At 43.8% G+C, this 20,368-nt stretch overlaps 3 protein-coding genes across 5 annotated transcripts; all 3 read left to right on the top strand.

The window, feature by feature from the left end:
* On the top strand, positions 1–5,426 carry slc35e4 (solute carrier family 35 member E4). 2 transcript variants are annotated; one of them, XM_079179721.1, is made up of 3 exons: positions 1–37; positions 602–1,215; positions 2,651–5,426. In XM_079179721.1, the coding sequence occupies exons 2-3, from the start codon at positions 621–623 to the stop codon at positions 3,184–3,186; spliced, it is 1,131 nt and encodes a 376-aa protein (XP_079035847.1). In that variant the 5' UTR covers positions 1–37; positions 602–620; the 3' UTR covers positions 3,187–5,426. The 2 variants fall into 2 exon arrangements, with proteins under 2 accessions (XP_079035847.1, XP_079035846.1); XM_079179720.1 differs by lacking the exon at positions 1–37 and having other exon boundaries at positions 565–1,215.
* A 1,046-nt stretch (positions 5,427–6,472) lies between these two features.
* smtna (smoothelin a) lies at positions 6,473–9,290 on the top strand. Of its 2 annotated transcripts, none has more exons than XM_079179723.1 (8): positions 6,473–6,633; positions 7,131–7,232; positions 7,347–7,422; positions 7,504–7,632; positions 7,724–7,757; positions 8,156–8,273; positions 8,389–8,540; positions 8,716–9,290. In XM_079179723.1, exons 2-8 carry the CDS (start codon positions 7,146–7,148, stop codon positions 8,861–8,863), a joined length of 744 nt encoding a protein of 247 aa, XP_079035849.1. In that variant the 5' UTR covers positions 6,473–6,633; positions 7,131–7,145; the 3' UTR covers positions 8,864–9,290. The 2 variants fall into 2 exon arrangements, with proteins under 2 accessions (XP_079035849.1, XP_079035848.1); XM_079179722.1 differs by having other exon boundaries at positions 7,128–7,232.
* Positions 9,291–12,265: 2,975 nt separating this feature from the next.
* On the top strand, positions 12,266–17,683 carry inpp5ja (inositol polyphosphate-5-phosphatase Ja; the record flags this gene model as incomplete). Its single annotated transcript, XM_079178524.1, has 12 exons — positions 12,266–12,906; positions 13,906–14,013; positions 14,192–14,300; positions 14,435–14,551; positions 15,128–15,303; positions 15,662–15,773; positions 15,968–16,077; positions 16,204–16,414; positions 16,516–16,653; positions 16,757–16,822; positions 16,908–17,012; positions 17,213–17,683. The coding sequence occupies 12 exons, from the start codon at positions 12,266–12,268 to the stop codon at positions 17,681–17,683; spliced, it is 2,364 nt and encodes a 787-aa protein (XP_079034650.1).
* Positions 17,684–20,368: the final 2,685 nt, after the last annotated feature.

Raw genomic sequence — 20,368 nt, 5'->3', positions numbered from 1 at the left:
GCTGCCCGTGCTGTCAAGGTACACGTCGAAGGACAAGGTAAACACGACGACGATGCTCATTGCGAGAACACGCCACTGACCGCAGTCGTGGTGTGACTAACGTTCACGTTACGAACGTTAAGCTAACACCGCGTCACCCGCCAGAGTGACGGTTTGTTAACGTTAGATAACAAACACAACAGTTAGCTTAGAAGAGGGGTCGCTAGCTAACGTTAGCATGACAGCTCGAGCGCAGAAAGACGGTTTGAGCTGAGCGGTGTCACGTGACAGTCCGTAGCAGAGGTCGGTTAACTGTAACCTTTTTATACGGGCAAAGAAACTGTTGTGCTCGTGGTCTTCCCCCCTGTCTGTCTGCCATAGTCCGTCCTATGTCATTTCGCCTGCCGGGGTAAGTTACACAACCAAAATAGAAACACGTGTCTGTGGGCGGTGCTTAAAGAAAATGCAGGTTTTACTGATCAACAAAGACTGGCTATAATAACGCCGCAGAGGAGACGGAACAGCTGTGTCACAGGTTGTTTTCGCGAGGCGTGTCCGGTTTTGATCATGCATTTCAAATGGAAGATGAGAGGCGCGGACTCAACATGTGTTTTCTTTGTAGAGAGGACAATGATACGAACATGATCAGCGCCGATGGCTTCTCAAAATGCGAGGCGACTCTGCAAGAGAGAGGCGGGAGGAGGAGGCCACCCGCAGAGATGCTCCATCTGCTGTCAGCTGTTATTGTCTGGCTGGTGACGGGGACCACCATCTCCAGCCTCAACAAATGGATATTTGCAGTGTACAACTTCAGGTACCCTCTGCTGTTGTCGGCGCTGCACATGCTGACCGCTATAGTGGTGGACTATGGGCTGATCAAGCTGCAGGTGATCCGCCACAGAGGGCCCTGGGAACAGGACCTGACCCCCAGCGCAAAATATAAGGTGTTCCTGTTGAGTCTGACGTTTTGTGCCAGTATCGCTTTCGGCAACATGGGTCTGAACTATGTCCAGCTGTCGTTTGCACAAATGATCTACACCACCACCCCGCTCTTTACCTTGGCCATCTCCACCCTGATCCTGGGCAAGCAACATCACTTCCTCAAATACACAGCCATGATGCCCATCTGCCTGGGAGCCTCCTTCAGCATCATGGGAGAAGTCCAGTTTGATCAGACCGGTTGCTTCTTTGTGTTTGCAGCGACCATGTTGAGGGGCGTCAAGTCCATTCAGCAGAGTAAGTCACATTTTCTTTTGTCTTTGCTATCAAAAGTAGCCTTTTATAAGTTAAATACCCTTTTTTATTCATGGAAATTTCATCTCATAGCTCAGACATCAGAGGTTATTTTAGTGTACACCACAGGAGTCTGTGGTCCTGGAACTTCTTAGTGATTCACTCCTCCAGTAACACACCCACACGTCAAGGTGGAAAGTCACTGTGGCATATGTTCTGGTTTCTTAGGGAACACGATACAAACATTGATGATTTATGAGTAAGAATGGGCGGAGTTACACATCCTGGAGACATGTTGCTCTGTTGTGTTGTTTTTGAAAGAGTGATCGTCTGGTCGGTTTTAGTGAGCGAGACCTGGGAAAGAGACGGATTCCTTTCTTGAATTGACACACATGTATCCAATGTCCTCATTATCTAATGTCCTCCACTCTCATGGAAGCATTCGTGTAAGGAATTTCTTCGGAGTTAGTCTCAGTGTCCACAAGATTAGTTTCTGTAATGTCATTAGTCTCAACAACTTTGTCAGAGATGGGGAAAAAAAAAGAAGGTTATGAGATTCTAAAAATATACAGACAAGGGAAATTAATTTCTGCGTTTGCATTTGGAGCAGAATTAGCAACCGATGGCCAAACAGGTCGAAGCTGCTGCTTTTATTACTTTTATTTTTAATCATGACGAAACATGCGAGTCCATCCTGAGGTGCCAAACTAGCCGGGCGACGTTGTCTCAAGTTTCAACACGCTATTTTCATCGTCTTTCACTTGTTGTTGTTGTAACAGTTTCCCATATAAGTTAACTTTTCTCTGACACACTTTGGTAGTGCACATGCTTTTGTTATAGGCCCAGACTCAACGCATTGTTACAGGTTCGGCACTATATGTGAACACTATGAAGTGTTTCCAGTGAGTGAAGTGTGTTCAAGCTGCCGTAGCTCTTTCTGAAACATGAAAAGACTTCATAGCTCCCTACATGTCAGACATCAAGGCGTGTTCTGTTCACGCCTGTTCACGCCTGTTTTCAAACAGGAGTTTTGCATAATTTTCTGTCAAGAGCTTGTTGTAAACCTTTGAATGAGCAGATAAGTGAATAGGATAGAAGTCTGTCCTTCTTATTTAGACTAACAAACACAGGAACCTTGTTATGTCACCTGAACAGTCTAATACTGCATATTTGAGTAGAAACAGTCCTTGTAGTTGCTGAAACAGATGTTTCTTCAAAGTAGGAAGTGCAGTAATAGAAAAACGAGTTGTGTTCTCCACGTCTCTCTTTGTTCTTTTGCTTTACGGTCATCTTTGTAACCACTGTATATACTTCTGTGTTTACTTCAGCGAGAGAACCTCAAGCTTTTCCAAGCCTTGTTTTACACGTGACTCGTGTCTATGCCATTAAACACAAAGTCACGTTTGTAACCGTCGCATACCGTTCTCTGTTTACTCAGGCATCTTACTCCAGGAGGAGAAAATCAACTCTGTGTTCCTGCTCTACCTGATGTCCATTCCTAGCTTCTGCATCCTGGCCGTGGCGGCTCTGGCCTTAGAGAACTGGGCTCTGCTGGAGTCGCCGTTTCACTACGACCGCCACCTGTGGGTCTTCATCCTGCTCAGCTGCCTGGGCTCCGTCATGTACAACCTGGCCAGCTGCTGCGTCATCACGCTCACCTCCGCCGTCACTCTGCACATCCTCGGCAACCTGAGCGTGGTGGGGAACCTGCTGCTGTCTCAGCTGCTCTTCGGCACCGAGCTGTCCGCCCTCAGCTGCGCCGGCGCCGTGCTGACGTTGTCCGGCATGCTCATCTATCAGAACTCCGAGTTCATCGTCAGCTTCCTGGACGCGCGCAGGGCCAAAGCGGAGAAGTCCGGACGGGGGGATCCTCGCGCTGCGGGCGGAGAGGACGCGGACAAAGCTAGTGCATCCGAACCGACGTGTCATCAGCAGCAGAGAACGTACGAGAAACAGGAAGACAAGATGGACTGAACGGAGAAGATGAAGGAGAGGATAAAACTTTGAAAGATAAAGTGATTAAAATCCTGGCTATGCGAGGGTGAGTGACTTTTTAAGGCCGTCATCAGTGATGATTTGACGGATGGTTTTTATTTCTGGAGTCCACGGAGAGCTAACGGTAGCCTTTATTTGTCAAGGTGATGGATAACTTCCCTCCTTCATCTGTAAATCACTCATCCATAGCCTTTAGCGGTATATGCATGCGTGAGCACACTAAACTGTTTGATACCTCACAAGGTATTCACACTGTCACTCATACTACACTGTGAAAACGTTCTCATCGGCAGAGGGCTCTAAAGTGTGACGTCAAAGGCTGAGAGAGACCTCCGCCTCAAATCTGAACGGGCACAATTTGTATAAAAGATATTTATTAATGGTACTGTTACCTGACATTCACCTGGTCATGGTAAGGGACTGGGTTTGTGGCAGCTTTTATTTTTTTTTTGGCATTTGAACCACGAAGCTTGTTAAATAAGGACGCTTAAACTTTTTCGAGGCACAAGTTAACAAAGAGATTTCGTCCTTTCCTCTACTGAACCACATTTTTTTTTAATCTGTGTATTTCGTCCTCCCCCGATGAACCTCAGTGTGACTTCCCACTTAAGGCTTAGATTTTGTTCTCGGGCAACTCCCTGAAGAATTACTCCAATTATTTTCAATCTTTTACATCAGCTCTCCTCGATAATTAGGTTCACGAGTGCTCTAAGGAGTGTCACGCAGCTATAGCGGTCTGTTCCCTGCGGAAGAGAAGAGGAAGCAGAGGATTGAGATGTCCTTTAAGGTTGCTTCTTCAATCCCAGCCAATGTCGTCTGTTAGGTTCATTGTTTTAAGTTGGAAAAACTGACCTCTGCTGGACAATGTTTTACTAGAACATTTTATTAGTATGATTTTGGTTTTTTTTATTGACAAAACCCATTTTATTCCCATTTTTTTAAAATATTGATGTGGAAGGAAATATTTATTTTTGAGCGACTTCAGCAGTCACTGGCTTTGTTATGCTGTAGCTTCTGGTCCTCACGTGTCTTGTACATGCATACATGTAATATTAGTACACACTAGTCTCTCTTTTTAGAGGAAAGTCATAAATACTATGCAGAAGGCTGCATGTTGCTGCTCCTGAAAGCATCTTACATCATCCAGGATGTCTGTTACTGTGCACTCCCGCCTACATTCACGGTTTGCCAAATGTCTTTGAAAGCTTTTTTTTTGGTCACACTGTGTCGAAATACTGACTTGATCACTTCTCACATACAAGTTGAGCTCTCACAAGACAACAACAAAGCCATACGTCTACGTTTTTTTTATTTTTTATGAAACTCTCCACAATTTCCATAAGAATAACTCCAAGTAGGATTGTACGCTGAAAGATTTTAGTTGACGTTAACTGATCATTTATAAAAATATCATTCTCCAAAGCATCATAAATGATCATGAGGTGCTTTTCGGGCCTTTAGAAATAGTGCGAGAAAGATATGAAACTGTTTTAGGTTGCAGTTTAATAAATGTTTAATAATTCTTCATTTACAGGTTTAAAGATTATGTACAGAAGATCACTTCACTCATTATTGAATACCTCAGCTGTTGAATAGGACTTGTTTTGCCCTTTTGTTCGTTTATTATCAACTATTGTCCTGAGATCAAGCAGCCTTTCAGTAACCACGATGAAACTGCAGCATGGGAGCGATGGATTTCTCTCTGTGTTAGGTGGGTCAACATATTTTAAAACACATTATTGATCATTATGGTAACGATCGGAAGATTTCAGTTCGGTCTCATTCAAACGATCTCCAGCTGGTGGGAGTTTGGCTGCTTGTTCTCGTGGGTCACGTGTTGATTGTGAGTGTGGGGCGAAGAAACTGTTGCACTTAAAAAGTACGAAGAGGCTTCGTACATACTGGTTTTAATTGTTTGCAAAGCTAGTTTGGTGTAAATAGATGTTTTATGATAATAATGTATTTTATAGTCTTATGTGGCTGGTTTAAACTATACTGATTTGAGAATGAAACATTTGCCTCATGCCTTATTTGGACATACTGTAGATAAGAACGGAGGGATTTTATTTCTCATTTTATCTAATAATGTTTTGATTTATACTTTGAATGCCAACAGCAGGTGCAGGTGCTTCTTTTTAGAGGCAAATATATGGGTGATTCATGTACACATGATCTGCAATTGCTTGAATAAAAATAACAATGATAACAATGGACAAGTACATGTTTTTGGTGTTTTTTCTGATGCTATAAAAGGCTATTTTTACCTTTTTGTTAATAGGTCATTTATTTTAGTTTTTAACAGTTATTTCCAGTGTACATGTAAAACTATTGAATAACATTTGGGAATATACAACACATTGTGATGGTGAAAACCATACAGATAAAGTTGCCTTCAGGGCTGCAACTAAAGTCTATTTTCATTATCGATACATCTGTAGATTTTGATAAAGATTTATTCTGTAGAAAAATAAGACTTCCATTGAAAAGTTCACAGTTTCTTCTAAACAACTATTTTTTGAAATCATGTAAATCAGCAAATCTGTATGTTGGAAAGTTTAAACTAGTTAAATGTTTTATCTTTTTTCTTCACAAAACACAGTCAGTCTACGAATCAATTAATCCACTAATCGAGTCAGCAATTCCCCTCCAGAAACAGGGACGGGTCTTACTTTGGCCTGTAAAAGTACATGTTGTCATACATTGAGGCTATTTTAATGTAGTTGTGAGTGTTCACCACTTGGTGGAGCAGTTTGTCTGCTGTCTGAGTTGTTAGATCGTTCCCTAAATCTGCCTTAAATATTGAATATAAACAATCACTGTAGAAGCTGAAGAGTGTATTTTGCTAATGGTGTTTTCATCCAGATATCTTTTGTGTGTGTGTGTGTGTGTGTGTGCGTGCTCTGTTCTCTCCTCTAAAGATTCCTCTACTTCTGTAAACACAGTGCTACTGGTCAGCCTTTTGCCTGAATAAGGCAGTGCTCCTCACTCCCCCCCACCCCCACCCCCACCCCCACCCCTGTTAACTCTTCGTTTTCCAGCCCAAAAGAGTTGCCTGCTGCACCCTCCAAATGAAGTGTTACCAAGTGAGAGTCTGTACTTTCATATAGAGCTTGGTGCCATAAAGTTTCACACGACATCATCCGGGATCCAGTGACAAGAGGAGGAGAAACTCTCCTGAGGGTGACGGAGACTTCTTCTCCTCCTCCTCCCCATCTTGGGTGGTTCGTGTAAGCAACCTCCACTTGCTCTCCAAACATGCGTCCTTGCGAAGCGCCGCGGTGTGAGGTGTGATGTCAACGCTGAGCTCTCACTGCTCCCCAGATCAGTCTCAAGGAGGATCGAGGAGAGGCTGAAAACCTCCAAGAATCTCAAAGACGTCCACCAGACACACACACACACACACACACGTCTGCATCCTGAAAACAGGTGAGCGATTAACAGCCACAAATCAAGCCACAAATGTGTGTGTTTCACAATTTTATCACTTAATCCTTCCTGTCTTGTGCCATTAGGCCCGACTGTGACTCCTTTCTCGCTGCGTCTGAGCACATATTTTTACGCTGTTATCAGATTATTTTAGGAATGGTCTCGTTCCACTACATTACTATATTTGTACGTGTTTTCTCCCCGTCTGTTTCTTCGCCCTGCTGGTTGCTGAGATTCACTACTTGAGTAAGACAAACATCTCCTTGCACGGCTGCTCAGCTTGTGTCTCCTAAGACTCGCACAACTGTTTGTATTTGAATCACTGCAATGTGATTTTATGCTCTGTGACATTTGCTCATTGTTTAGTGTAAATAACTAAAAGTGTTTGGTCTGTTTGGTCTGTGCAGATAATTCAAACATGTTCAATTCTATGTCAATAATCTGTGTTTCTGTGTATGTGTCTCTGGTGCTGTTTTTTTTTTTTCACCATCCAGTAGATTTGCTCCTCAAACATGGAGTCAAAACCTGATGTTGGATCAGCATCGGTGACCAGCGAAGAACTGGCTGCTGTTGAGGATGAAGAGGTTCTCAACAAGATGGTGAGATTTTCTTTCATCACTCTGACACTGAGACCTTTCCTCACTTGTTGCTTTGTCAAATGAGGCGACCTTTAACCCGGTCATTCACGTGAACCAGTGGTTTGTCTTTTTCAGCTGGATAATACAACCGACTTTGAAGAGAGGCGAATGATACGCGCTGCGTTACGGGAGCTGCTCAAGAAAAAGCGAGGTGAAACCTGATACTTGCTCCCCCGTGCAAGTTACCATAATACTATCTCCATATTCTAAATCCTCCGTCATCTCTCATCAGATAAACGGGAGCAGGATCGGGGGTCGAGGCAGCAGGACTTGAGGCAGCAGGGCCTGAGCAAAGGAGGGAAAACAGGCGGGGCTGTCAGCATAGGCAGAGCATCCATGACCCAGCAGCCAGCAGCAAACAGTGCGTTTATAAAGACATGCTGTGATATCTCATGTTTCATTTAAAGGATTTGAGCTTCTTGACATTGGTTTGATTCTCTGCATCTTTTCAGGGCCGTCAGGTCAGCCCTCTCCATCAGCCGGCAGGTGAGTCTATGATTTGCTCAGTTTTGGCATGTTTGGGTTCATTAACTATACAAAACAGATTTTTTAAAAATGTAATCCTAGATATGCCCTCATAATTAGCTCATTTGAATGACCCTTTATTAAAACAATGTTGAGTAGCCATGTCCACAACATGTTCCACGGTGTGAGGTGAATCCTATTTTAGTGTGGTGCCCCTGCTGAAGCCTGCCAGCATCAGTTAATGGGAGCTCTATTGCTGCAGATCAAAGTCTTCTTGTGTGTTAAGTAATCCACCCAATAAAGGAAATAAAAACGTTTTTTTTTTCATATCCAAAGCATTTCCCAAGTTAAAAGATGAGAGAAGCCATACTTTCTGCACATACGGTGTGTAACTCCTCGTCTTTGTCTCTTCTCCTCAGCGAGGCCAGTCCCGCTGTAGCCTCAGCTCAGAAATGTCCTCCTGCTGCAGCACCCAACGTTAAAAATGTCAAACAGATGCTTCTGGACTGGTGCAGAGCCAAAACCGAGCCATATGAGGTAAACATGCCCCGACTCTCTTTGTCTTTGAATTATTTCTCACTGGAGCTTAGCATATCTCTGCCTTTTTTTGCCACTATTTCTTCTAAACTGATTCCCCTCTGGTCTGAAACAGGGGGTGGAAATCCGTAACTTCTCCTCAAGTTGGAAAGACGGCATTGCCTTCTGCGCCTTGGTGCACCGCTTCTTCCCCGACGCGTTTGAGTACTCAACCCTCAACCCCAACAAGCCCAGGGAAAACTTCCAGCTGGCCTTCAACGCTGCAGAGTGAGCTGTCATTCCTTATATGAAGAGGCAGATGCATCTTGTCTGGAACAAACTCAAGCAGTGCAGATTTAAAGAATGACTTCACAGTTCTGTGTCATAGCTTGTCTCAAGTTGTTTATCAGTGGCACTCTCTCTCTCTCTCTCTCTCTCTCTCTCTCTCTCTGTCTGTCCGCAGGAGGCTCGCTGGCTGCCCCCCTCTGCTGGACGCCGACGACTTAGTCCGAATGAAGGAGCCCGACTGGAAGTGTGTGTACACGTACATCCAGGAGTTCTACCGCTGCCTGGTGGAGAAAGGCCTGGTCAAAACCAAAAAGCGACCGTAGAGTCTGACAGCTTTCATGATTGACAGTGACTTTCAATTTCTATAATTATTGCACCTATAAGCATGATGTCTGAGAGATAATATTGCTCACCTTTTTCAACTTAATATTTACATTTTGTCTTTGATCTGAGAGTTGCTATTTAGTACTCGTGCATTATGTTACTGTAAATGCAGTATTTGTATTGGTTTGTGAATTAGCAGGGACTTGCGGGTGTCTGTGCTCTCAGTGGACAGCTGGCTCTTAGGATCAGTACATTCCACTGAGATTACACATCTGCATTAATCCCCGTCAGAGCCGTAGAGAATCTGGGAACAAATGTTATCATGATGCTGTTGAGGGCCTGCGAGTGTGAGTATTGCAAATAAATGTAATAAATATCCATTCCATGATACATGCTGTTGTTGTCTACCTATAACTGATGATTAAACTAAATGGTACTGTAGATACTGAAGTGATTTATTTGCCTGATACATTATTCAGCAGCTCTTCGCGTTTTATTCAAAACTATTTGGCCAGGACGTTATCAATGGATAAAGTTTGTGTTTGCCTCGAGCTCGAGACTTCAACTTCAATGTAAATCTAAATCACACAATCGAACGCAGCAGAGCACAATGTTGGGAAATGTAGTCTCTGCATTTAGCCCATTTTAGCATTAGGTGTAGCGGGCAGCTACTATGCAGGGTTCGGGGATTCTGTGACTTGCTATGGAGGTGCAATAATAGCTGGAATATTCCTTTTTATACTAATAATTCCTTAAATGATTATTATAATTTTTTTATATTTCTTTTAATGGGCATATTGACACATTGCACAGTTCCTCCATGCATATATGTCCAATCCAGCTGACATTGGGGGAAGGCACCCAGGAGAGGTCACCAGACTATGACAGGGCTGCACAGTTCATGCACTGAATAATTTACGTCCTTTACATAACATCTACAACTAAAGCTACAAAAATAATAATAGTAATAATAATAATAATCACAGTTTATCTTTTCAAGAAATCAGGACAATCTTAAAACTTGATAATGAAATTACTATATGTTTGATTAACACATTTTTACAGAGTCACTAATGTAACTTTAGGCCTATAAGTTTCATTGATTACATTTCACAGATAGGTAGCTTTGCCAGACTGAAATTTAAATATTGGCATGCTGATCAATTCCCCCAACCAGTGACGCACTAATGCCAGATTAATGCGTCACTGAGAGGACAGATGCTCAATTATTTCTGAGATATTTGTGTGTGAAAGAGAGAGATAGAGAGGGGGGTGAGAGAGAGAGCGAGAGAGGATGAAAGAGAGAGTGAAAGAAAGAGAGAGAGAGATAGGGGGTGAGAGAGAGGATGAAAGAGAGAGGGTGAAAGAAAGAGAGAGAGAGAGATAGGTGGGTAGAGAGGGTGAAAGAGAGAGATGGGGTGAGAGAGAGAGGATGAAAGAGAGAGAGAGAAAGGATGGGAGGGAGGGAGAGAGAGGATGAAAGAGAGAGGGGGGGTTGAGAGAGGATGAAAGAGAGAGGGCGAAAGAGAGAGAGAGGGTCAAAGAAAGAGAGAGAGCGAGAGAGAGAGTGGGTAGAGAGAGAGGGGGGTCGAGAGAGAGGGGGGTGTGAGAGAGAGAGATAGAGAGAGAAAGGATGAGAGAAAGGGAGGGAGGGAGAGAGAGAGAGGATGAAAGAGAGAGATGGGGGTGAGAGAGAGAAATAGATAGGGAGGGAGAGAGAGAGGATGAAAGAGGGAGAGGGGGGGTGAGAGAGAGAGAGAGAGAGTTGCACTGAGAGCTGCACTGAGAGCGCGCGTGACGGGTCGCTGAACGGCCGGTGTTCCGGAGGTGGAGGCGGGATGCTGACCGAAAAGTGCACAGCTGTTCTGCTATAGACAGTGACGCGTAGGATGAGGAACAATCAGCTGTGTTGTATCTCAGTGTAAACATCAACATGAAAGAGTCCGGACGCATCCACCGTGACCGCCTCCTGTCTTGACAGCCCCGCGGCGCGGTCCGCACCGTGACGGAGACGTCCGCTCGGGCTATACCGGCAGGTCGCGTCCGTCCTGCAGGCTGGTTGGGGTCGGAGACTATAAATCGTGGTTAGCCTTTGTGTAACATCTCCGTCGCGTTGATTGGCGTGCGAGACAGAAAGCGGACTGATGCGGTTCCCCTCCGTGCAACTAGGAGATCACCTTTGCGGTTCACCTTGGAAATTAAATAACGGTTAAAAAAAAACGCCTGAACGGTAAGACGGGTGTTTTCACGGGGACGTGTTCACTGCAGCTGCGTGTTTGTGTTTTAATTCGCATGTAACATTGTGCTTTGTGGTGTTCTTCACGAGTCCACGCCTGCACCTTTGAAGATACTGAAGCTGTCATTCAGGCGCATGGAGTATGAAATGTGAAAAGGGGCCCACTTGTACTGTGCTGCTCTCAAAGTTGCCTTTTTTTACTTTTAAAGTGAGTTAATTACAAACCTGCTTATCACCGTTAGTCAACGCTCCGTTTTGGACTGTGGTCACGTGAGATGCTCTGTTACTGAGATACCCTAATTTGCATTTCATGAATGATTTAAAAGAGGTGTACAATTTCTGTGTGCAGGGAGCACGTAAACAAGATGGTGGGAGGAGAGAGGCCCCTGTCCTCCTATCATGTCACGCGTCCTCCTCCTTGTGACCTACAGAGTCTGTTGACATTGTCTGACGTGCTTCTTGATCTGCAGCTGTGTGTGAACTGTGCCCTGAGACGGGGATCAAAGGTGTAGCGCTGAGCAGTAACCCGGGCTCACACTGAGATGCCATCTCGTAATGAACAATTCCGTCTTTTGCTTTGTGAAAGGGTCAGAGGGCTAATTAAAGTTGCTAGGCAACAAGGATCTATTCGAGGAAGGAGGTACAAAGTTAGTTCCTTAGCCCAATAAGTGAGTACAATTTTAACAGCACATTCAAATTACTAATACAAAATCAAATCCACATTAATGCATCCATTGTTATAATCCAATGATATATATATATGATTCTGAAATGGGCCATTTTGCGGAATGAGTACTTTTACTTTGAGTATATTTTGAGGCTAAGACATTTACTTCGAATGCAAAACGTTTACTTAACAGAGAATACTTCTTCCCTCACTGCCTCGGCCCCATTGCGTTCTCATGACAACGTCATCAGTGATGCCTGAGCAGCATGATGTGGACAGGTGCTCATTATAATGTGATGCATTCGCTCAGCTTCCACTCATGCAGGCAAACCCTTTGCTGTTGAACAGGTGTACTAAGGACCCACTGACTGACTGTTGGGTGCAGTCCGATTCAAGACATGATGAAGGGCAAAGAATGCTCCCTGCAATCATTCTTTTGCTTTAATGTTTGACTCGTCCTTCAAGATAAATGTGTAATAATTATCCTGTTGCAGGTTAATGGATCGCATGCAGCAGAAACAGATCAGCACTGACCCTTGTGGACCCAAAGTGCAACCTGGACCCTGCGCGTGGATCGGAGTCAGCCCGGCTTCACTTCCACAGTTCGCAGTCCAGGAACCACCTCTCATCAGCCCATCAGAGGAGCCCCAGAAACAGTGTGGATTGGGCATCATGCAGGCTGCAGCTGCACCTGTAAAAGTGACAGACCAAATGCAGTCAACGCAGCCAAAGTCTGGAACCACCCCAACACTGATAAGCATAAGCCGGCCAAGACCGACTGCTCTCGGAACTAAACCTGCTCCGAAGTCGACCAGAATCTCAGTGGACCCCTCCAAGGAAATAGATTTAATCCCAGTTTGTATCCCAGGACCTCAGAGTGCCAACGTCCTGTCACATTCCCCGACAGAGTCCTCCTTCTGCCGTCACAGTCCTCAGAGTCCTCGCAGCCCTCAGTCTTACACCAGCCAGCCTTACCTGAGCCCTAACCCTGGCCTGCCCCATCCCAATCCCGGCCTGAACTCTAGCCTAAGCCCAAAACCCAGCCTCAGTCCTCAGCCTCAGAGGACCCCCTCACCCGGGAGCTCCACCCAGAACCAAGTGCAGTCTGAGAAGCCCGGTGGAGAAAACAATGACTTCAGGTGAGACAATTAATAACACCTTTACATGTCGAATGAATCAAAGCTGCAAATTTCACTTTGAGTTTTGTGAACCTGGCAAAGTGACACAGCCACATTTTGTTGGCAGAAGGAGATGAAGGAGAACATATGTGTTCTGGATAGGCTTTTAAGACTTGGGAGTTTGCTGCTGAAAAGCATGAAAACGATGAGCTATGTTGAAATGAGACTCAGACACGAAGAAAACAAGAACATTTTGAAAATAAAAATGTGAATTAGGTCACTTCTGACCTTAAAATAAACAGCCAGCTCTCAAATCGTAATCATAAAAGTGCCCTTGAAGTTTTCAAGACAGATTGTGTTCAGAAATAACATGATTTTAAGCAAACATTTGACAAAAACAAATAAATGTAACATTTTCCTGGGATAGTTTATATTTCCAAATTTCCAATTACATTGATTCTCATGTTATAGGCATTTAAAATGAATGGAACTAATCTCAAATCCTATGGTATGCTTTTGAAAAAGACAGTACTGTAAATAGTGGATTTGTATTGATTTTGCTGTAATATGCAAAAACAAAAACACGTGAAACGAGTCAATATATTTTTTGCGAAAACCGTTTTTATGTGACGGCAAAAAATCATGAATCTTTTTTATTTCATTTATTTCTTGACATTTTATAGACAATATGATCAATTGATTCTATAAATGTTAGCAGCAACTCTAATGAGTTGTGTTGCCTGTAATAAAACAGTATGGCTGGTCGTTTAATTTCAAAAGACATTTAGCTCCATCTCTTTCTCTTTCTCTCTTCTAGCACACACACACACACACACACACCTACACACCTTAGTCATCATCGAGGTAATTGTGCCTACCTATATATGCTGAGTGTATATACACAAAGGCTGATAACAGCTATTTCGCCGAGGATTACAGCACAGATTATGTCCTCTTTCACAGTATACAACAGTATTTAAATCGAATGCAGCATTTTTCACTCTTTCTAATCCCTCACAGGGTGTACATCGTCACATGGAACGTGGGATCAGCTGTCCCTCCAGATGACATCACGTCTCTGTTCGGACCAAATGTTTCAGATGGGAGCGTTGACATGTTTATCATCGGGTAAGCAAGTATTTCCACCAGGCTCAGCAGTGCCAGGGAGACAGCCGCGGGTGCCCACTCAGTCATCTGTGTTCATTGTGATGCGTCTCCGCCTGTTACCCATCACTGTCCTTTTTTGTTAATGTTTTGTTTTCTTCACTTGTTGGTGACTTTTCTCTACTTCTCTGGCACCACACAGACTCCAGGAAGTCAACTCCATGATAAACAAGCGACTGAAGGATGCTATCTTCTCAGACCAGTGGAGTGAGCTTTGCATGGACAAGCTGAGTCCTTTCGGATATGTTTTGGTCAGTAAGGAGTTAAATCTCACCATATCTGTCATACTGTGGATTTAGTTTTTACTCCTATCCCTTTTCTTTACCATTATAAACTCTAATTTACTGTATTGATATCATGTTTTGCATCTGTCCCATCCCTTTAGGTGGCGTCCCAGCGTATGCAGGGAGTGCTGCTGCTGGTTTTCTCTAAATTCTGCCATCTTCCATTCCTCAGAGGTGTGCAGACTGAGAGCACACGCACAGGACTTGGGGGATATTGGGTACGACGCGTGATCTGCTCTTAACTCTGAGATTTGTTACGTTGCTAAATCTGTGGCGGGTTTGTGTCCGTGGGAATTTAGGGGGATGGGGCTACTGAAAGGTAGAGTGTGTGTGTGCTCCCTCCTGCCAGCAGGCGCGTGCATGCGTGGGTGCATATGTCAGTGTGTGACCTTCCTGTGCATGTTGATGTCAGCATCACCCCTGGCTACTGCTGGTGCAGTCTCCTTCTCTTTGAGGTCAGTGCAGCAGCAGGCTGTCTGGCTTTCTGGTTCTGTGACTCGGTCAGAAAAAAAAACATCCTGACTTTGTCCCTGAACACAGATACGGTTGATACACGCTGGCTCAACGTATTTATGAAAATGTTTAATTATTTATGCTAATGAGCTAGCATTTATACAGCGCCTTTTGTCTTCGGACCACTCAAAGGGCTTTTACACTAGAAGAGCCGGGGATCGAAACCGATTGGCAGACGAGCCGCTCTATCTCCTGAACCACAGCCCCCCCCCCCCCCCCCCCCCCCGAAGGGATCCCTCTCCCAACGTGTCCTCTCTTTACCCTTTTTTTCTCATTCCAAGGGGAACAAAGGGGGTGTCAGCGCGAGGATGACAGTGTTTGGCCATCCAGTGTGCTTTCTCAACTGTCACCTGCCAGCTCACATGAGGAACCTGGAACAGCGGATGGAGGACTTTGAAAGCATCCTGCAGCAGCAGCAGTTTGAAGGAGGCACTGCCACTGGTGTGCTGGACCACGAGTGGGTGATATCATTTTTTATGTATGACTTTGACTAGTTTAGCTGAAGATTGTCCATCTATAAATATTGCATTCAGTCATGCATAGTTTTTATTTGCACCTAAATGCCATATTACATGATGAAAAGCTCAGCTATCTTAAAAGTCTCAGTATATGATCTTTTATGTGTCTTGAGCTTCAAGCCACACATTTTATTTGACCAAGAATGTTGCTGATTTCTTGGGATCATGAAGTAAAATAGATTGTTGAAAAGCGCCTTTACAATTGCCTCTTAGAAGTAAAAAGAAATAGCATCCTTCCTTTTTTATATAGAAATATTGAAATGTGTCCCTCTGCGGGGGTTTCTTCTCTGTCCCCAGTGTCGTTTTTTGGTTTGGGGATTTAAATTTCCGTATTGAAGACTATGACATCCATGTGGTGAAATGTGCCATCGACAGCAATAAACTGCCACTTCTGTGGGAGCGAGATCAGGTGAGGCATTTTAAATCATTCGCCCCTTGACTTTTTCTTGAAGGCTTTACGACACCTGCTTTTTGGTCATCAACTACGACCAGCAGAGAGCGCTGTGGCACAAAGTGGACAAACATCCCCTTATGTCAGGGTGAATGACAGTCATCCAGGTGTGTGACCTGCACTTCCTTTCCCATCATTTGTCTACTCCACAGCTCAACATGGCTAAAAACACAGAGTCCATCCTTGAGGGCTTCATTGAGGGACCACTAAAATTCCCACCCACCTATAAGTTTGATGTGGGAACTCATACTTACGACACCAGGTTCGTCCAGTTGCCTTTATCGTAAACATCCCCCTATAATGATATCTTCTTTTTAGAGGCCAAGGCCTGTTGAATTGTTGCTGCCCACCACGACAGTCTGTTCTTTATTTGCTTCTTTTCTGTCAGTACAAAGAAGAGGAAACCTGCCTGGACAGATCGCATCCTCTGGCGCCCTCGTCGTACCGGCTCCCCAGTTCCTACCCACAATGCAGCGCTGCAGCGGGGTCTGACCTCGTGGTTGGGCGGGGCGACTAAAGTGACACAGCATGTGTACCGAAGTCACATGGGCTACACCGTTAGCGACCACAAGCCTGTTTCTGCCGTGTTTTCACTGGATGTGAGACAATATTTCCTTAAAATACACTGTACCATTAATGACATCTCTCGTTGTATTGCTTGCTTACCTTCTATTCAACTGCCTTGTGCTCTATTTTCTAGTTCCCATTCAAGGTGGATATGCCTCTGGTGGAGCTGCAGTTAAACAAGGAATGGTGTAAAGTCTCAGATTCTACTGTCAGATTCACCGTTGCATTGACTTATCAGCGCAGCTCATGGGACTGGGTAGCAATATACAAGGTAATTCTCTGATTGTTTTTGCTCAACAGCTCAGGATAAATTCGTACAATTTCATGGCCGGCGTCAGTGTTTAAAATGAAGTCCATTTGTTACTTCTGCACAGGTTGGATTCAGACATCACAAAGATTACCAGGCATACATATGGGCCAAGGGAGAGCATGCAACACAGGTGTGTCAGACACTCAAATTCACACATTTAATTTGTGCAGCAGCTGAATTCAGGGTTCATTTCTTTCCGTTCATTTCTTCACCAGGTGACATTTTCAGAGGAGGATTTGCCGAGAGATGACTGTGAATACATCCTGGGATACTACAGTAATAATATGAACAGCATTGTTGGACTGTCAACGCCAATTCAGGTAACAAAAGTCATTTGGTCCAAGTCTCAAGCAAGTCAAGTCACTCCCCTGATACTTTTATATAAGTCAGTGCTCTGTGCAGGCTTGTCAATTTATGTTAAGTCACACCACACTGGGAAAAACCAGTGTGACAGGAAAGAACTGCCAGCAACCTCGCCCATAACACCCTTATCTTCTCTTGAATTCTCCATCCAAAACAGATCAACATTCCAGTCCACAGCCCCACCGCGCATCGCTCCGACTGCTCAGACGCCAGCTCAGAAGACGACAGCACTCTGGTTCTGCTAGCTCCAAACTCCCGCAGCCCGAGCCCCAAAACCGGAAAACACAACCATCGCCATCGTCGCAGCCGCAGCCCAGCTGTTTCTGCTCTCTCCACCAAACCCCTCCCCTCCCTGCAGGGCCTCAGCCTCTGTCCTCGCTCCAAAGAAGGCCAGACTCGCAGCCGCTCCCCTTGCTCTGCTGCTAAGAAGGAGCGACTGGTCTCCCCCGTCGCCGTGGTGTCCCCCGCCATCAGCCCGCTCAGTCCCCGCAGCCCCGTGTCTCCAGGCGGCGGGGTGACTGCACCGGAGGCCCTGGTCGCTGCCATCTTAGGTGAACACAGACCAGCTCAGATTAGCCCCACAGGGGTCAAACAGATAGGGAAGACGGGGGAAACAGGCACTGCATAGACTATAAACAACAATAGCGAAAAGGAGGCGCTGTACAAGGAGAACAACGGCAATATCCACGCATTAAGTGTCTGATCCCACGATCAGTCGCTGTGCTCGTAAAAGAAGCACATTCAGTGACTCCTCATGTAGTTTGTAAACATTCCACATCGTAGCCATGCAGTTCTGTTTCTGAATCGACCATCATGGCATACACGCTGTGTATCTTGGAGTCAAAGATGTGTCCAGACTCCCGACGCCAAGTGCTTTTATAGACTCATAAGCTATATCATATACGTAAACAAACCTGTTGAATGTGAAACCAAAGTCAGAGTAAACCTGTGACGGATGTGACCAGTGATTACTGACAGCAATATGGATCCATGTAGACAGTCTCATATCAAAGTAAGGACCCTGGACCTGACGTGTTGACGTAGTGTCATATTTTACATCAGAGAGAGTGTGTTTGTGTGCGTGTGTTTGTGTAGGCCTATGTGTTCAAACAAATGTGTGAAACATGCATTTTGGACCAGATGATGGTTTCAACTTTTAACTCTATAGTTCTTGGCCTGTATTCATAAAATGAATCTGATGTATCAAAGAACAGAGAGAGAGAGAGAGCATTTCGCCACCTCAGTCAATCTGAAATGTACATGTGTCCGTGTGACTTGAACAGTAATCTTAGAACGATGCTCTTTTCCTTAGCAGCTGTTCCATAGAGATCAGTGAGTGGGTGTTAAGGCTAATGTGTTTGTTTTGCTTCAAGAAAGATACGTGTCATGTGTTTGTGTGAGTGTGCAAATAAAACTGAAAGCAACAACAAAAAACATGTTTATTTGAGAAATAGTGTGTATATGTGGACTCCAGTCATATAATGACACAGTAGTCACTGCAGTGACAGCAGCAGAGGGGAAACAGCTTGTCCGGCATGATATCATTGATATGCTGACGGCGTTTCGTGCAGACAAATGCCATGAAAGAATGTGACAATTTTCGAATAGGAACAAGATAACAACCTGTCAATCTCTTGGAATATCCATGCAATTAGTTTAGCCAGAGAAGATCTTTAGGTTTCTACTGAGACGTGGATACGCATGCACAGCGTGGGGTTTGCCCTGATTTCCTTTCTAGAAAATCCCTCTGGATTAGAAAGCGACCATAAAACCAAAGATGTACACAAGAGAGAAGAAGACAAAACACATTGTACACACAAAGTGGGATCATGCAGCCAGAAATAAGGCTTCTAATCCCAACTGCATAGTTCACATGTAGCTGGCTGAAGAAAGTTAGGGAGGCTAAATAATCATTACAGATCCCCTCAAACAACTGCCACTAAGGGGTTTTTTTTCCTCTCCACATACTGAGCAGAAATGAAGTTTAATTCCTATGATGTTTGGTAGCGAAGGCCTCTAAAAACCCTTAAAATAGGCAACATATGAGATACTTTTACCTCTTTTGGTCCTATACGATCCTTAAAATAAGCGAAACACTTGATACATTCACCTCTTTAGGCCTGTAGAAATCTCTAAAATAAGTCATGATACTTTAATGTTTGCAGGCCTGTGAAATTCCTTAAATAAAGTGAAATACCTTGATTTCTTCAAGCGTCTAAAAATCCCTACAAACCTTAAAATTAGCAAAATACTGCTGTATTATAACTTTATATCCTGTCTATTCAGTTCTATTTGTGGCCTATCTTATCTATTTTTTCAATGTAATTTATTTTCTGCTTTCTGGTTTTGAATGTCATCCTAATGCTTCTCTTTGTCAATGTAAAGCATGCACTTGCTACACTGCCTTGCCTTCAGGCTCCCATAAGCAAGTTTATATTTGCACCTTTCCACGTCTCTTGTTCCAATAAGTAAAACTCACAATCGTCTCATGGACCCTTCAGGACTTTTAAAATCTTCTTCATGTTGCATTTGGGCTAACTTACAACAAATTACTGCAGTGTAATTGTATTTCCAATGTATTTAAAAAATATGTTTTTTGTATTGTTTTTCATTTGGTCTCGCTTTTTAAATCGTTATTCTACATTAATAATTTTGTATTTGTTTTTATTGCTTATTGAAAGCGTTAGGATGACAATTATAAAACCAATTCTTTGCAAAGCACTTTGAATTATCCGTTTTGAAATGCGTTATGGGCTTTGAATAAAGCTGCCTCGCTTTGCCTTCAGGCTGCTATAAAAAAATCCTCAAACAATTGAAATACTTGATACGTTCACCTCCTCATGTAAAACACTTTAAGGGTGGTGGAAGGCTCTAAAATGTCTTTAGAATTTATCCGAATCAGCTTTATTGGCCACAAATGTGTACTCATACAAGTGATTTAACTGGTTTTATGTTGCTCTGTGTATATACTCAGAAATAGACGTGCAGCTTACAGCCAACACAAGAATATTTCATTTACATGTGGCATTTGTAAAAAAGTAGAACAAAATGGCATTTCGTTATGGAGCAGAGGGCGTAATGTAACAGGTTGCTTGTTTAAACAAGTTGTCACACTTTCCAAGTTACGATATTGATTTTAACTCTTGAAGTCCCAAAGTGACACACACTGAACATCCTGGTGAGGTGATGTGACAGTGAGTTAATTTGTGTGTGATGTATTTGTCACAATAACAAAATAAAGAATGAGCTCAATTGATTTAGCTGATTCGATCATTTTTAATTAAAATGTGTTCTGTTGTTGAATTCAAAACAC

The sequence above is a fragment of the Pholis gunnellus genome, assembly GCF_910591455.1.
Source record: "Pholis gunnellus genome assembly, chromosome: 18".
Classification (NCBI taxonomy): domain Eukaryota; kingdom Metazoa; phylum Chordata; class Actinopteri; order Perciformes; family Pholidae; genus Pholis; species Pholis gunnellus.
This window is presented reverse-complemented; position numbering and strand designations above follow the sequence as displayed.

Coding starts and splice junctions, on each gene's coding strand:
- slc35e4 (XM_079179720.1), top strand. CDS start 585: ATGTGTTTTCTTTGTAGAGAGGACAATGATACGAACATGATCAGCGCC. Junction 1,216..2,650: donor CGTCAAGTCCATTCAGCAGA/GTAAGTCACATT, acceptor CTGTTTACTCAG/GCATCTTACTCCAGGAGGAG.
- smtna (XM_079179723.1), top strand. CDS start 7,146: ATGGAGTCAAAACCTGATGTTGGATCAGCATCGGTGACCAGCGAAGAA. Junction 7,233..7,346: donor AAGAGGTTCTCAACAAGATG/GTGAGATTTTCT, acceptor TGTCTTTTTCAG/CTGGATAATACAACCGACTT. Junction 7,758..8,155: donor CCCTCTCCATCAGCCGGCAG/GTGAGTCTATGA, acceptor TCTTCTCCTCAG/CGAGGCCAGTCCCGCTGTAG.